General features: G+C 40.3%; 1 protein-coding gene across 2 annotated transcripts; it reads left to right on the top strand.

Moving 5' to 3' along the window:
• Positions 1-41: 41 nt before the first annotated feature.
• Positions 42-13,045, top strand: EEF1AKMT2 (EEF1A lysine methyltransferase 2). 2 transcript variants are annotated; one of them, XM_054983607.1, is made up of 6 exons: positions 43-178; positions 2,331-2,396; positions 5,300-5,414; positions 6,231-6,338; positions 10,266-10,482; positions 12,595-13,045. In XM_054983607.1, the coding sequence occupies exons 1-6, from the start codon at positions 126-128 to the stop codon at positions 12,690-12,692; spliced, it is 657 nt and encodes a 218-aa protein (XP_054839582.1). In that variant the 5' UTR covers positions 43-125; the 3' UTR covers positions 12,693-13,045. The 2 variants fall into 2 exon arrangements, with proteins under 2 accessions (XP_054839583.1, XP_054839582.1); XM_054983608.1 differs by lacking the exon at positions 6,231-6,338 and having other exon boundaries at positions 42-178.
• The last annotated feature ends 2,822 nt before the right edge of the window (positions 13,046-15,867 follow it).

Raw genomic sequence — 15,867 nt, 5'->3', positions numbered from 1 at the left:
AGGAGAATCAGGAAGCGGAGGAAGAAGGGTCCTCCGGGAGCCTAGAGAGGCTGGAGGCAAGGCTCCGCGGGCAGAGGGCCTCTCTGGGCTGTGTTTATGCTCTTCCTGGTCTTCGCGGGGCGGCGATGGGCGGCCGGGAGGAAGATTTCAAGCCTTCGGCGCTGGGCACCCGAGAGCAGTGAGTGCGCGGCGCCGGGCCCTGTTCGCCGGGGGACGCGCAGTGCCCTCCGAAGCAGGCGCGCCTTTCTCGGCCCTTCCCGCCCAGGATGTAACCCTCGCTCTCAGGGCAATGCGCGGAGTTCCCTAAGCCGGGCGTTGTGGAATCAGCTTCGTTCCAGCGCTCGCGCTGACGACTTGTCGTTTGCCAACCACCAGAATCATTTCATTGAACGGGGATAGTTTAGATTTTTTTAATAAAAAACCTTGTATAGTTGCTTTTATTGGTACGTGAGAAAAACGTATAACCAATCATAAAAACAGCAGATTTTGTTCGAATTGCAGAGTCTAACGGGTTTTGCCCGCATACTTGGAGCTTCCCGTTTCTCAATAAAACTTTTTCAAAGGCTCAATATTCAAATCCATAGGGAATCCTGTCACATCACCAAGTTGGTGTGAGTATGACGGTCCAACGCCCTGCACATGAGGAACTTTACCTGAAAAGTCAGATAAGACGTTCACGTTGTGATACAAAACAAATTGGGGAGGGAGGCATTTACCATCAATACATACTTTGATTGATCCAGAAGGTTGTATGGACAGTGGTCCTCCTTCGCAGGATTGTTTTTCACCAGTTTGACTTATTGATACTGTAGGATTCTTTATGAGGAAATATTAAATGTAACTTACTGTATAATATTTATTGATTGGTATGAATTAATTTGGTACTATAGTAGGTAGTGGATATTAGGAATATGGTGATGCATTATATACCTTTAATTCTGAGTATAGCACTTTAGCATATTTCACTTTCTAGATAAAATATATTTAAATTATTTATAAATGTGTGGATACAGGTGTTCTACCGCTGGCTAGTAGTTTTGTTGTTTGGGAGCTCTTTTGCATCGGAGGAGCCCTTTTTGATTTTTTTGTAGAATTGCAGAGCCTGCTTCATCCCATGGGCATGGTGTGGATAGCCCAGGAAAGCTTACGTTGGTCTTCAGAGGGCCTTCAGAAACTTTGTTGGATTTGTTACAATGTCACAGCTGCCTCTCTTATTATGAACAAAAACTGGTTTGTTAGAAGCACAAACTATCTCTAGTTTTTTGGGGGGGGATTGCTGTATAAAAGTTCTAATGTCATCAGTACTGTGAAAGATCTGCATTTAAAAAGTGCTTTGATTTTAGTTGTATGTGATTCTGTTTGCAGCCAAGGACAGTTGAGGGGACTCTATTATGAAAAGCAAAATATCTGCTTTTCTATAAGGAGGGCAATGTTTTTACTTTTTCTTACTAGATTTGATGCACTGAGGAGAGAGCCACTGTATGTGTGGTATGCATAGCAGTGTTTCCCACCAGTTACAATATCAGCACCAACAATTAACTCTGGACAGGTTTGCAAGTGTTCTGTAGCTATGCTTAGCCTTGTCAAGTAATCAGGGAATCTCTCAGTAGGTGGTGTGAGGTAAACCACTCCTCTCAGCCCCTGCTCCTCAGCTGTGTTGTGAGGATAATAATAACACTGACCTTGCTCATTGCTCTGAGTGGGGCACTTCTGTCTAGAAGAGTGGTATATAAGTACAGTTATTATTATTTCTCTTTAAAAACTGAGTAACAGGTTACACATCTGGGCTTATGGAGACAGAGGCTTCCAGTATAATGATGACTTTTCCAGACAAGCTTGAACCTTGCTATCTCTCTGGAACTTAAAAATGGTGGGATTGCCCTTTCCCATGAACCTTTCCCTCCACCCCAAGGAGAGAGAGTTTTTTCATTTCCATTATTTAATTCACTTACTGTCTGTACATTTGGAATTTCCTAACATCAATGAGTGAGTTTAAAAAGAAGCTGGCAGTAGCTACATAATAACGAGCAACAGCCACATGTGGCTGAATTCTAGAATAGTAGTTCAAGTCTTGCAAGTCCAGTCTGTACTGTTGACAAGTGCATGTATAAGCTGACCAGCCAACGTATCTAGAAGCATCGTAGGGGAAAGTGTACCTTCCTGTCTTTTTCCGCAGCATTGCTCACTGAATTGCTACCACTTGGGTGCATCGCCCTCCACCAGTGTAGTTGTCCCATTTCACTAATGAATACTTCAGAAGCATGTGGATGAAGGTGAATGATACCTCTAAAGCCATCTGTTAATTTATGTGTTTTTTTCTATTTCTGCAGTTGGGATGCAGCATATGAATGTGAACTAAAGAATTTTGAAGATAGTGGTGATACTGGTGAGATCTGGCAAGTATCAGTAATGATGTAGTGTTTTGCAGTAAATGTTTGTGCATTGTTTTTTTTCTTTCTAAAAGTATGTGTAATGAAATAAAATTGTATCTCTGCTGCTTTTTGTTTAGAATATTGGTCATGGGATACAGAGATTTTGTGTGTGTGTGAAGAATGCCAGCTCCTATCTGGGCTAAACATGCTGCAAATTAAAATAGCTAATTATCCTCTGATATCTGTTCTTGTGAATGTGGGAAATGAATTACTGGGTCTGGGGCTGCTCAGTCAAGGCCAAGTGCCCCTAGCTCTGACGTTGGTCAAAAATTAAACAAGAGGACAGATACAGTTGGGGAGGTGCTATGACTCAGTGATAGAGCATCTGCTTGGCATGCAAAAGCTCTCAGGTTCCATCCCTGGCATCTCCCAAGGAGAAAAAAGTGTTTACAATATTTTAGATATGGGGTCAAACTGACCCCTTCGTACAGCAAAAAATAAAGGAAATCAGGTAGATCTCTCAATCATGGCATCAATACTAAAAAAAAAAATCAGGCCCAAGACTAACTTATTTTGAAAATGCAGGAACAAGAATAAAATCTGTATTCATGTTAAAAAATACCCCTAACTGAAAACATCAAAACTCCACAGAAACTTAATCGGGTCAAATTGACCGCACCATTTTTAAAGCATGAGACTAGGGATCCCAGGTGCCTGATGGTGGCAGGTAAACTCCCAGCAGTTTGCCTTGTTGCCTGCTGATTGCTGGTGTTTGGTGGGAGGTGGCAAGCTGCCTGGCGATTGCCTATTGTACCAGCTGTGGGAGTATGCCTGTGCTTTGCAGGGGGCCAATTTTATTCCCCAGTGGACCTTGCCCTCCCATGGTCAGCATGATGATGTCACTTCCAGAAGTGACATCATCATGCTGTGTTCAGGAGCAGGGAGCATGTGTAGGGTGAGAACTGGGCCTCCCTCACTTCCCGCTGGAAGGTTCTAAGGACCTGACAAACTTACATAAGACACAGTTGGGAATCTGTAAGACAATTTATTTGTAACAAAGCAGTTGTTTGTAACTGTTACAATACTGAAACTTAACATAATAATAGTGCAATGTGGAATAACACTTTTAAAAAGTGAGGTAACAGGGTGGCAGATTCTTAAACAGGTAATTGCTTCCCACATTCCTTCATTGGGTATTTGGATGTTTATTCTACCAACCTCCCCCCCCCCCTCAGTCCTTTCAATCTCCTGTGTCACATCCTTGAGTAACTACTGTGGGATCATTGGTTCTAATGTTTGTTCCTGTTTTTCTGAAGGTGTGAATCTGCTTGACAACTACAGGAAAGGGCTATCTGAACTAGGTGGCTTTGCTGCAGCCACTGGGCCTATGGGAATGGAGTGCTTTGACCCTTTGTATACCCTTTGTAGTATACCCTTTGTAGTATACCCTTCCCAAATGAGAAGGCTGAACTTGATTTTCAAAGATGGACTGCAACCTGTTACTTCAATATATTCCCCAGTCCATACAACCCCAGATTAAAATGTAAAAATCCCACAGAAATGTAATTGGGGTCAATTTGACTCCACTGTTTTTGAAGCATATGACACGGTTGAGATTTATAGGAGGGACAGGAAATAAAGTGGGTACATAAAAGACCCTTGCAATGGAAAGGACGATTCCATTCCTGCCAGTTTAAAGGGTTAGCAAAATGGATCTGTACTGTTTCTCCAAACCTTCCTGTAACTGATCTCAGGCTGCACCTATAGGATCGTTATCACTAATAGCTCTTTCTGTATAAAAAATGGAAACAATTAGCTCAGTCAACAGATGGTTAGGGGTCAGCTAAAGTTTCCAGACTGGAAGGAGCCATTCAACATGGAAGTATGAAGAGCTTGAAAGGATGACTGCAAATATGTCCGGGTTTGTTTTGCAGGGGACAAACCGACCCTGTTTTACAAGTTTGTAATATACTTCAATTTGAACTTTTCCATGTAGATATAGGACATAAGGGAAGCGTTAATGGAGCACAAAGATGGGGGTTTTACCTGCTGTTACAATGTACACAGCAATTCAAGTTGCAAATCGTGATTTTCCCTTGCGATGCTTTCAACCCCCAAATCCAAAAATGGTATAAACTCCCAAAGCCGAAAGTGTGATGTTTTTTCACAACAAATATCTCTCTATAAAAATTATGGAGAGAAATTATTTAGTCCCTCTATTTATACATGGAAACAGTGCTAAAATAGTTTTTCAGTATTTGTTGGGGTCACTAGAAACCCTGAATACAATTATGTATAGTACTTTCAGTTTCAAACCAAGTATGATGGGGGTTAGAATGACCCCAACACTTAAAAATGAATCACAAATCTAAAAAACAATGTCTTGGGGAGGGGTGGGAGAAACACTTCAGAGAACTTCACCTCATTAGGAAGAAAGCGTAACAGGAATATAGTGTTCGTAGAAAGTTTTAAGTGGATAAACTGATCCCCCCTTCATGATTTCTGGGGTCAAAATATACTGTTTAACTAAAAGGATCAAGTAGTAGGTGATGTGGAAGATATCTGTCTGAGATTCCGGAGGACAACTGCCAACCTGAGTAGACCATACTGACCTTGATGGACCAAAGGTCTGTTTCGGTATACGGTAGCCTTATATGCTTCATATTTCAAATTGTACTGCTGCTTTGTGTTTCTATAGAAATCCGTAAATCTCTCCAAAATCCCCTCTTTTCCCATGACAATCCAGCAGATTTCATAGCCCTCCATTCATTTACAAATTAAACTAAATAAATTTGTAATGTGATTTATGGGGGACCTTGCCTGAATTTTGACATTATGTAGATACACAGTGAGATTGACAAAGTCAGCTTACCTGATTTCTGAGTGTATTGTTGGTCTTACCTACCTGAACCTCTGTTTCTCATTAGGTTTGGTGAAGAAAGCATGAGTCGTCTAATTGGATGGCTAGAAAACCAAAAAATACCCTTGAACAGCTGTGTGCTTGACATTGGAACAGGAAATGGTGTTTTACTGGTTGAATTGGTTAGTACTTGTGAAAGCAGTGTTTAGATGCAGAATTGAACTGATAAACAGAGCAAGCAAGTGCAAGTTCACTTGTAGTATTAGCTTAATGAAAATGCGAAGTTTCTCTTAATTTAATGGTCCATTATCATGTACATGCTTGGACTAATTGAGATACATTTGAAATCTCAGTTTCATGAGCAGGAGAGAGTTATCCCTCATATAATTATGTGTAAAGTTCTGGCTCAGAACTCCTTCTCCTTCTCAAAAGAAATTTTAGTGTCATCCTAATTGAAATTCTAGCCTTCTAAATCAATTTTTCCTGTTTCCTAATTTTCTTCCAGAACAGTTTTGAGATTTCTCTTATGGAGCACTACTGGTAATAGTTGTGCACAGCTTGGCATTTGAATTACTTTTAAACAGTGCTGTCCAACATACTAAATGGAAAGGGTATCCAAGACCCATGGATCTTCTGGAAAAAAATAAACATTAGGAAAACTTTGCAAACATACGCCCTTTTCAGACTGCAAATAAAACAAGATTTGATTTTCATTGTCATCACTTAAGTTCACAACACAGAGCACTGTCACATTCTGAGTTAGCAGTGACTTTTTGCTTCAGTTCTTGCAAGACATGCTATAGTTAAGAAGCTCTGGTGCATGCGTGTAGGAGCTTTGCTTTGATTTCTTCTGTGAATTATTAGAGTTTGCGGACATTCTTATATGATAATCTTACATAGGCTGTTGCTGAACTAACTACTGTTGAAGCTGAGGGGCAAGCCAAATAAATGTGTTTAGGATTTAGAGACTCTTTCCCCCCCCCCTTCCCATTCTGTAGGCCAAGTCCGGTTATACTAATCTTGTAGGAATTGACTACTCTTCTTCTGCAATTCAACTTTCAAAAAAGATAATGGAAAAAGAAGGATTGCCTCACGTTAAATTGCAGGTGAGTCTTCACTGCAGAATGCGAAGTACAGAGCTCCCATGAAACGAGAGTAAAGGGTTCCTCTGAGGATTGGCTCCTTCCCCCAGGGAAGTTCAGTCCATCTCCTTCTTCTTAGCCCTGAGGTGCTGCTTTGGGCATTTGACATCCAAAATGTACTTCTGGAAGGCTTTTGTTGCTTTTGTTTGCTGGTCAGTTTGATTGTTTTAGCTCTCTTACTGATGCTTTTGACTCTGTTTTCTGTGTATTTTTTTGCTTTGTGATGATTTTAATTCTTAAGTCTGGTTTTTATCTGTTTGTGAGCTGTTTGAAGAATGCTTTTGTTTGATCAAGCTCAAGTAGAATTCTGTGCTTTTTACCTGATATTTTCTAGAGTAGAAGTGGTAAGAGTATTCGTCTAATCTATCTAAAGTTTCCTTTTTTATTCCTCCAAGGAGCTTAGGGTTCTCCTCACTTTCATTTTATGTATTTGGTTATTTATTTAAGCATTTACCTCTGTCTTGTCTGGATTCAGCCTCAGTTTGTTCTGCCTTAGCCACGTGACCACCACCTCAAAGCATCAGTTCAGAAGCACTCCACAAGACAAATCCCACCCAATTTATTCTGTACCTCTGGTGGAGACTCGGGCTCCAGACAGAAAAGAATGAAACCACTGAAGGACTATGCCCTTAACACCAACTCCATATTAAAACTGGATAAGGATGGAGTGGTCAACTGTGTCAAAGGCTGCTGAAAAATCTAACAACATCAACAAGGAATGTCTTGTGCTTGTGATTGGGCACTCCTAGGTTCTGTTCTGTGGTGTTCCACTGGCTGAACCAGTGCCTGGCTGCTTTGAATGACACTGGTTTTGTTAGGCAACGTTGCAACATTGTCCCTTGCTTCAGTTTGGTTTGGGTGGAATGAATGTGATTCTCTGGTGTGATGTTGGTCCCCTTCACTTTGGTTCTGGGAGGGATTCCATTCCCATGCTTCAGTTTGCTTCTGTTGGGCTTTCTCTGAGATGAGCTCAGCTTGCATCTAGAAGTGTGTCTTGGCCATAGCAGCCTTGCCCCAGTGTGTTTCTGCAGTGGGAGTTAGCGTTGACTTTTCCCTGTAGGAAACAATAGAGTGGCTGGGGGTACCTTCTTTGGGGGCCCATAAAATAAATCCCTTGTGGGGGGAGTGGTCTTTAGAGGATAGTCAGGAGTAGGTTCCATGAAAATTTGGTGAAGTTTGGTTGAAAATGCCCCCCCCAGCCCACCGAATAGCCAAATTTTACCAAATTAATTTGATAAAAAATTAGGAATATTGAACCTGATTTGGTATTCAGTATTTTGATTTGGAATAGCTGGATTCCACCAGATCAGCTAAAATTTGGTATTCTAAACCAAATTCTGATCCAAACTGCACATCCCTACTGTGTACAATTCTGGTTGCCCTTTGTCAAAATTGATATTGTAGGACTGAAGAAGTAAAAGAAAAATGGAAGAAAAATGACCAAGGAGTTGGAACACCTTCCCTGCAAGGAATCGGCTCAGGAATTTTTCAATTTTTTTAAAATGGATAATTAATTTGTTGAACACCATTGGCACAGGATCTGATGATAGTTACTAGCCTAGATAGCTTTAAGAGGGTATTAGAAAAGTTCATGGAGAATAGCTCCATCGATGGCTACTAGTCACCCTGGCTATATGGGATCTCCATGTTCGGAGGCAATAGACTTATGAATGCCATTTACTGTGGACAGCAATAAGGCAAAGTTTTGTCCTCTGTGCCCCTACTGTAGCTCTTCCTGTGTCTTTGCTTGGCCCCTGAGGGAAATAGGATGCTGAGCTAGATGGTGAATGGTTAGTCTAATGTAGCAGGACACTTGCAGTTTTCTTGATGCTCTTTATATTTTCCTCTCAATCCACTGCATACTTGGATTCATCCTTTCAACATTAAAGAAATCGAAAGAAAAAGTCATTTCAAGGGTTCTTATCTCATTCTCACTAACTATAATAGTACACTAAACACATCCTAAGATACTAACTCCAGTTCCTCAGCAAGGAAACTTTGTGTGCAAACCATTTTGTGATTGTGTGTGTACACAAATACAAGGAAAGCATGCATAGTAAGAGTGGTGGTATTGTTTTATTGTTGGCATAAAATGTATGCTGTGATATTACAAAAGGCTGTAAAAGCGTCACTCCGTTAAAGAGAGCTTAGCTAATGAATTCACCGAGTTTTATTTGATCAGTTAAATCTCTGCAATTTTGCATAAAAGGATGTGTCTGAAAAGAAACTCTTCTTTGTTGATGGCCGCAGATATCACAGCAAGCACCATCTCCTTGTGGGACAGAAGGCAGAATGCTTCTTATGTTGATGCCTGATACCTACAGTGTTTTTAAGTATTATATGAAAAATAATTTTTTAAAAATGCTGCCTGCTTGATTAATAAAGAACACCTTTTTAGGCAACTAGGGCTTGGATTCTATGCCTTCGTTCCATGTGCACTTTTCTTCAGCAATTGCAGAGGCTGTTCTCTCCTGTGAAGTGTGCTTCCTCTGGTGCAAGATTAATGACTTACAAGGAGCCAAAAAGCTCCTAGCATGAAAAGGTTGGCACTGCAGTGAGCAGAGAAACACATATAGAACCAAAGCATGTGATTCAAGCCCATGCGTGCACTCCTGAGCAGAGTTTTATCCTTCAGGGGACTTCGAAATGGTGACAGATTGCACTGTAAAATATTTTTAATATATTGATTTATAGTGCAAATCCTTTGCAGTTATTGCAGTTCAAGCCCATTAAATTAGACTGGAGTTACTCTGCGTAAGATTGCACTGTTAAGCAACTAGCACAGCCATAGCAAAATATTATACGGGACACAAAATTAAGCATCATAGAAATCTTGATATATAAAATGCCCAGAGGTTTATGTCTACACAAGCTGGAGAAGACCTCTAGCTTTCTAGCTTACTCTCCAAAAGGTATACAACTGCTGTAGCATAGTGGTTGGGCTACAAATCAGACTCTGCTGATTTGAACCCTGCTGCTGCCATGATCTCTGCAGGTAGCCTTGGGTAAGATGCTCCTCTCAGCCTCAGCTGTATTGTGGGGATTATAACAACACTAATCTGTTTTGAGGAGAGGTATATAAGCGCTGTTGTTAAAAGACAAAAGTAATCAGTTAAAAGCATGCATTTAAAAATCATGGAATGCTACCTTATATAATGGTGATGGTGGAGATAGCCATCAAGTCAGAGTTGACTTATGGTAACCCTTGGTGGGGTTTTCAAGGCAAGAGACTAACAGAGGTGGTTTGCCATTGCCTGCCTCTGCAACCCTGGTCTTCATTGGAGATCTCCCATCCAATTAGGCTGACCCTGCTTAGCTTCTGAGATCTGCCAAGATCAGACTTACCTGGGCTGTCCAAGTCAGGGCACCTTATATAGTACCTTGCTCATTTTGTTTTTCACTGTGGTCCTAGTAGGCAGTATAGTGTAATGGTGAGAGTGTTGAACTGGGGAATTCTAAGTTCAAATCCTCACTCAGCCATGCAGTCTGCTGGGTGATTTTGAGCCAGTCATTGAGCTATGGCCTAATCAATCCCAAAGTACTGTTATGAGGATAAACCAGAGTGGGGATAACCTGGCGTGCTTTCTTGACCTCTTTTGGAGGACGGGTAGGATTAAAGTGTAATTGACAGCAATCAAGGTTTCTCTGGGAGATTTGGGGGCTGTGACAGGGGAGAGTACAGTCTGGGGAGGGGAAGGAGCTCAGCAGGGATGTGATGCCATAGAGTCCACCCTCTGAAGCTGCTATTTCCTTCAGGGGAACTGAGCTCTGTAGTCTGGAGGTCAGATGAAATTCAAAGAGAACTCCAGACCCCACTTAACAGTAATGTATAGCTATGGTGATTGCGAAAGTTCTCTTCTTGCATGTAACTGCTTGAATTCCTTGGTATAGGTAGAAGACATTTTAAATCCTTCAGATGAATTATCAGGATTTCATGTTTGCATTGACAAAGGGACTTTTGATGCCATAAGCCTGAATCCGGACAATGCAGGATCGAAACGAAAGCAGTATGTGAAATCCCTGCATAGGATACTGAGACCAGGAGGCCTTTTTCTCATAACCTCTTGTAATTGGACCAAAGAGGAACTACTTAATGAGTTTGGAGAAGGTATATCTTTGACTTTGCAATTACACATCTAATTCAAAATGTAACAGTACTTTTAATGTGTTCCTTCTGTCAGATGTGAACTAGATGTCACAGTAGCAAAAACACATCCTTGCATTTGAGCTGTGCCTCTGCTTGAGCTTCTCTTGTGAGATATTTCGGTCTGGTCTTCGTTAGCATTAAAGTAGATTCAGTATTCACAGAAGAGGTAGTTATTTTTTAAAAAATTTTTATTTAGTTTATATAATTGAATAACAGTTAACATTTAAACTTTCAAACAATGTAAAACAAATCAACAAACAAACTTAATACATGCAATTCTTAGGTATTAGAACAATGCCTTAACATTAACTTAGGGCAATCAAAAGAAAGATAAATGTTTAGGAGGATGTGTAACAGAAGATGTAGTTATGTAGCAATAGCAATAACTAGTGATAAGGCATAATATTTTAAGATGTATATGAATTTCCATGATGGAATAACGGTGGCATCTTAAAAAAAACAAATTATTGTGACATAAGCTTTTGTGACCTGGAATACACTTGGTCAGATGAGAGGAATGTTCCATCCGGTTGGCAGAGAAATTTGTACTGACTTATGAACAACAGAAGGCCGCCAACATGGGGTGAGGAATTCCATAAAGAGAGGCCAGAATGTGCAGTTTCCTAAGACATAGGTGAGGTTACATTATAGAGTAAAGATGAAAAAACCAATCCAGTCAAAAGAATAAACCATCCACTTAAGAGCGCTTGTCGACCTGTGAATAAATTAGGAAAGTAGGATGAATCTGGCTAATGTAAGGAGAAACCATTACTTTCTGTAGCACGCTATCTCAAGTGCTTAATGAGTGCAAATGAGCATAAAATCTGTACATGCGTTCCAACTGAGCATATAAAGATTTTATTTTATTTTATGATGTTTGTTGTCCACCTTCCTTCCAAAGGGACTCGACATAGTGTACTCAAAATGGCTTACCAGAACCCTATTGAAAAGCATTTTGATGACATGAAGATCAGAAAACAAAAGCCTTGACTTCAAGTTTCTTAGCTGGTCCTATCAAAAGCATTTGAGTTAAAATGCTTCAGGCTTCATTGTGGATGGAGCTTTCAGCCCTTAGAAAGATCCAAGCCTTGGATCTTTACCTTTTTTCAACCAAGGTGTATTTTTTCTGTGCTACATGCACACCACTTGGTTTTGTTCTGATCATGATATATCAGCTATTCAGTTTTTGAGTCATGATCCAAAGATGGGACATGCACAGGCAGGAATTCTTAGAGCAATGTAGGCACGCAGAGCTTTATCACTATTATTTTTCAATGCCAAAGAGTCAAGCTCTTTTTTTAAATTGTGAGTTGTTCTATAGCAGTGGAATTTGCTATGATTACACAAAGAAGAAAGCCATCTGCACATAGGCAGTTCTCTGCATTGTCCAAGTGCTTCTTCTCTGGCTCTTTTCACATATTAATGAGTTTGAACTTCAGGAGTAGGAAGTGTATAACACTTGTGGCCATAACCAAATGGGCCCTCTAGCACAGCTTCTGGAGTTTGTTCACAATCTCTTTCAGTTGTTTTGAAAACCTTAATTTTTATGGTTACCAAGAAAAAACCTTGTGAACAGTTTCTCCTTGGGTACATTCTGGGTGCTTGTCTTGCTAACATGACGTAGCCTTGAAAAGATAGCCTTCTCCACACTTTTCTGTTTTCTTCCTAGTACACACAGACCAGTCTTCTTCCACATCAACATCTCTCCTTTCTATTAGCTGAATGAACACACCAAAAATGTAGTGCAAATTTGGCTACTGGAGTTAAGACAACAAGCCAAATAAAGCTGAATGATAGAATTTGATTTTCTGTTTCCAGAAGGGTTTTCATCAAGAGATGAATTCAAGGTTCTAATGATTTCTTAGAAATTAGAAATATTGCTGTAATATCATCTTGCTTTTTACATGAAAGGAATGAATGTTAATTTGCTGATATGATTCAATAATATAAAATTGCCACTCTCAGAAAAAACACTTCAGCGTTTGGTGAATCGTGTATACTGCATTTACACTAGTCTTATCCAATAAGCATATGATTTCTTACTAACAAAAGCATGTTACTTATATTTGGCAGGATTTATTCTTCTGGAGGAACTGCCTACATCCACATTCTGCTTTGGAGGAAGAACTGGGAACAATGTAACCGTTTTGGTTTTCCAACAGAAAATATAAATATTTCTGCATTGGGACTTTATTGGCTTGAAGCCCCTGGTCCTAAATTTTTAATTTAATTGACAAACACGAAATAATACAGAAAAATAATATGAACATACCAATTGGAGCACTCCACAGTACAGTGGCCAAGCTAAAACAGGGCTATTAAATGATCTAACTTAATGAGAAGTTCACACATGTCTTTCAGGTTCCTTTGTTGCAAATGTAATTGCAGGTAAGTTGTATGAAGAATGTACAGAAGGAAGAACTGATTGACTGTTTTTCCAAGGAGAATATGAAGTGTAAGATATATTTTGTTATGGTAAATGGTAACCTGTTCAAAAAATAAAAATTGATGTCTATGGATTCTGTTGAGGAAAAACTTGGTGATTTTTTTATACATTTAAAATATTCCCCAGTTTTGTACAGATCAGAATAGTGGAGTCCCTGCTATCATGGCTTGCAGTAAATACATTTAACACAAAAGAAAGAAGCAACAGGGGAAGAAGACAATAGGTTGGATCCAGACTAAAGTGTCTATCAGTGAAATGGAACTTTTCTGCCTGCCCCCTCCCTCTTCAGCCCACTGATCTCCACAAAATGCTGTTCCTGTAAGACAGGATATCCAGAGGAATGACAGGGGGGTCTGCAGCAGGAAGGGGAAATAGGCAGAAATTATCAGTTTAGTCCGCTTCTAGCATGACCAGTACCTTCAGGTACCAACAACTCCATGGTACGCACTAAACCTCTACAGTGTCAAGGTGGAATAGCTCCTGCAGGTGACAGTTGTGGAAAAGGAAGAGCCAAATGGCCATAGCGCGGTCCCATACGTCTCCCTCTCCCTTGGATGCAGCCAGGTAGATGGGACTGTTCTACTTGGTGAAGGTAAGAGCAACAGAGTACCTTACACAGAATGCTGATGCTGTAAAAAGAAGTTTGGTCATAATTTGAGTCAAGAATTTTAAATTTAGGAGTTCTTTCTGTAGAGCTCAAAGAAAGCAACATTTGTAGTTCAACAGTGTTAGCTTGGATGTTCTACTCTGTTGTTGATAAATCCCCAGATGAAAAAGAATTTTATTTCTACACTGCAGGTTTACAGCTGCTTAGTTTTGAGACCCATACATGCTTCAGGATATCTTTGTATGGCTTAACCTCTCACAACTAATTAATTCAAGACCATCTTTCCTAAATGTGTTTAGCTCTTCACTACCTGACAATTAAATGTGCAGTTCTTTTACATTTCATAATTATGGAGTAAAGGAAAAGTTTTCCCCCCAAGAAACTGCAATGCCATTTATACAAAATCCTGAATGGGAACATTTATCCAAGCATGATACCCAGGAAGGATCATGTTAATAATTTTCCAGTTGCTGTTCATTTTATGTGCCTGGGATTATAACTCTACAGCCACCTTGAGAGAATAGAGCCATTTTTTTTCTTCTTTAGTTCTATACATGTGAGGACACATTTTCAAATATTTTCAAAAATACTATGGTATTTTAGAAATCCAAAGTTCTCAGGCAATCTGTCATATTTCTGCAGAGCAGCTTTTCATTTTGCCCATCAGTGATATTTCAGAGGAAACACTCTGGCATCAAGGTTGACAGAAGGAATCTTTCAGGGAAGTGGTAAAGAGAGGACATACCTTGCTCTCTTCTCCTCTTTCCCCCTACCCTTTCTTCCCATGTTACATTTACAACGCCAATGATTAGCCCTTTTGTCCTCTCACAAGGACCAGATTGGACAGTCCTCCATGTTCTAAACTCGGTCCGGCTAACACTCCACTGGCCAGATCTGGCTCTCCATGTAACTCTGCTTGCCTTTCCTAGGTCTTAAAATGTTTTAATTGTGTGATAAAATGTTTTGTTTGCTTCATTTTCTTACAAGTAAGAATGTAATGAGTGGTCCCATGCTTTTACGTATTGCTGTCTTATGCACATTCAGCGGAAGTACTGAATCATTGCCTGTCTGCTTCTTGAGGGGATCTTTCAGAAAGTTCACTGGTTTCTCAGGTGTTGCTGTCCCTTCTTGCTGTCCTTGCACCATTTGAGCATAGTACTCTATATTTATTTTAAACATTTTTATGCTGCTTTCCCACCCAGTTTTGGTCCTCAAAGTGGCACACAGAATTTTTTTAAAAAAAACTATATATAAACAAGTAGACAGCTAAAAGAACTCTAAACAAACCCAAAAGGTGAATCTCTCAGGAGAAGGAATTCCAAAACTTCTGTGCTACAGCCAAGAAGGCCCTTTCTGTGGTTGCCATGCAAGGGATCTGAAGATGACTATAAGACGGTGACCTTGTATTTGCAACTATTGTGTTTATAGTGGGTTGCATCCTGTCTTTTGATAAGAGATTGTATAATTTAGAGAGACATTAGTACATAGGACGTGATATTTATTGTAATCACATATCTTTTAAAAAGATTGGGCTATGCTGGCTGATCCACTCCACAGCCTTCTGCTGTTGCTAGCCACCAGTCAGCTTTGAAAAAGACATGCATATTCTAAATTCTCTTTTGTTGTGGCTGGAGCAGACAACAGGCCTAAAAAAGACAAGTTGCTTCTCTATCTGAATCAATGGGTCTCCTTTCCTGCCAGCACTGGAAAAAGGAATTTTCTGGCATTTTGCGGTCAAGAAATAACTGGCAGACACACCTCTCAGCAAACTATCGAGTGGTCAGGTAGCCAATGAGGTTGAACAAAGAAGAGACCAAGACAGCAAAAAAGAGGTTCATCTTCTGAATCCTATTTTGTTGTGACTACAGCAGAAAAAAAGCCTTAAAAGGGCACTTGGCATTTCTGCCAGAATTGATGGGCCTCACTTCCTGCCAGCACTGGAAACAGGCAGTCTTTGCCTGTTTTACAGACAAGAAATGACTGAAAGACCCCTCAGCAAACTACAGAGTGTTCTGGATAGCCCCTGTGCTGTAGTCTCCAGCAACCTTGCTGACAGCCGGCAATCATGGCTTGGTGTCCCGAAGATATACCTGTGATTGGCAGAAACAAACAAATCCAACCACCACTAATGCAGTCGCAACCCTTCTTTGACATCAGTGTGCCGTCTCTGCATCAGCAGCTGTGATTGGCTGTGTTTGTTTCTGCCATTTAGAGGGCCAGGATCAGCAAACTGGCCCACAATTTCTGTCTCTTTGCAGGCTCTTGGTGGATTCTGCCACATTTATCAGCTGCA

The sequence above is a fragment of the Eublepharis macularius genome, chromosome 6 (assembly GCF_028583425.1).
Source record: "Eublepharis macularius isolate TG4126 chromosome 6, MPM_Emac_v1.0, whole genome shotgun sequence".
Lineage (NCBI taxonomy): Eukaryota > Metazoa > Chordata > Lepidosauria > Squamata > Eublepharidae > Eublepharis > Eublepharis macularius.
This window is presented reverse-complemented; position numbering and strand designations above follow the sequence as displayed.

Excerpts from the sequence above, each read along its gene's own strand:
- EEF1AKMT2 (XM_054983607.1), top strand. The coding sequence starts at position 126 with ATGGGCGGCCGGGAGGAAGATTTCAAGCCTTCGGCGCTGGGCACCCGA. Across the intron at positions 179-2,330 it reads GCGCTGGGCACCCGAGAGCA|TTGGGATGCAGCATATGAAT; the intron begins GTGAGTGCGCGG and ends CTATTTCTGCAG. Across the intron at positions 5,415-6,230 it reads GTGTTTTACTGGTTGAATTG|GCCAAGTCCGGTTATACTAA; the intron begins GTTAGTACTTGT and ends CCCATTCTGTAG.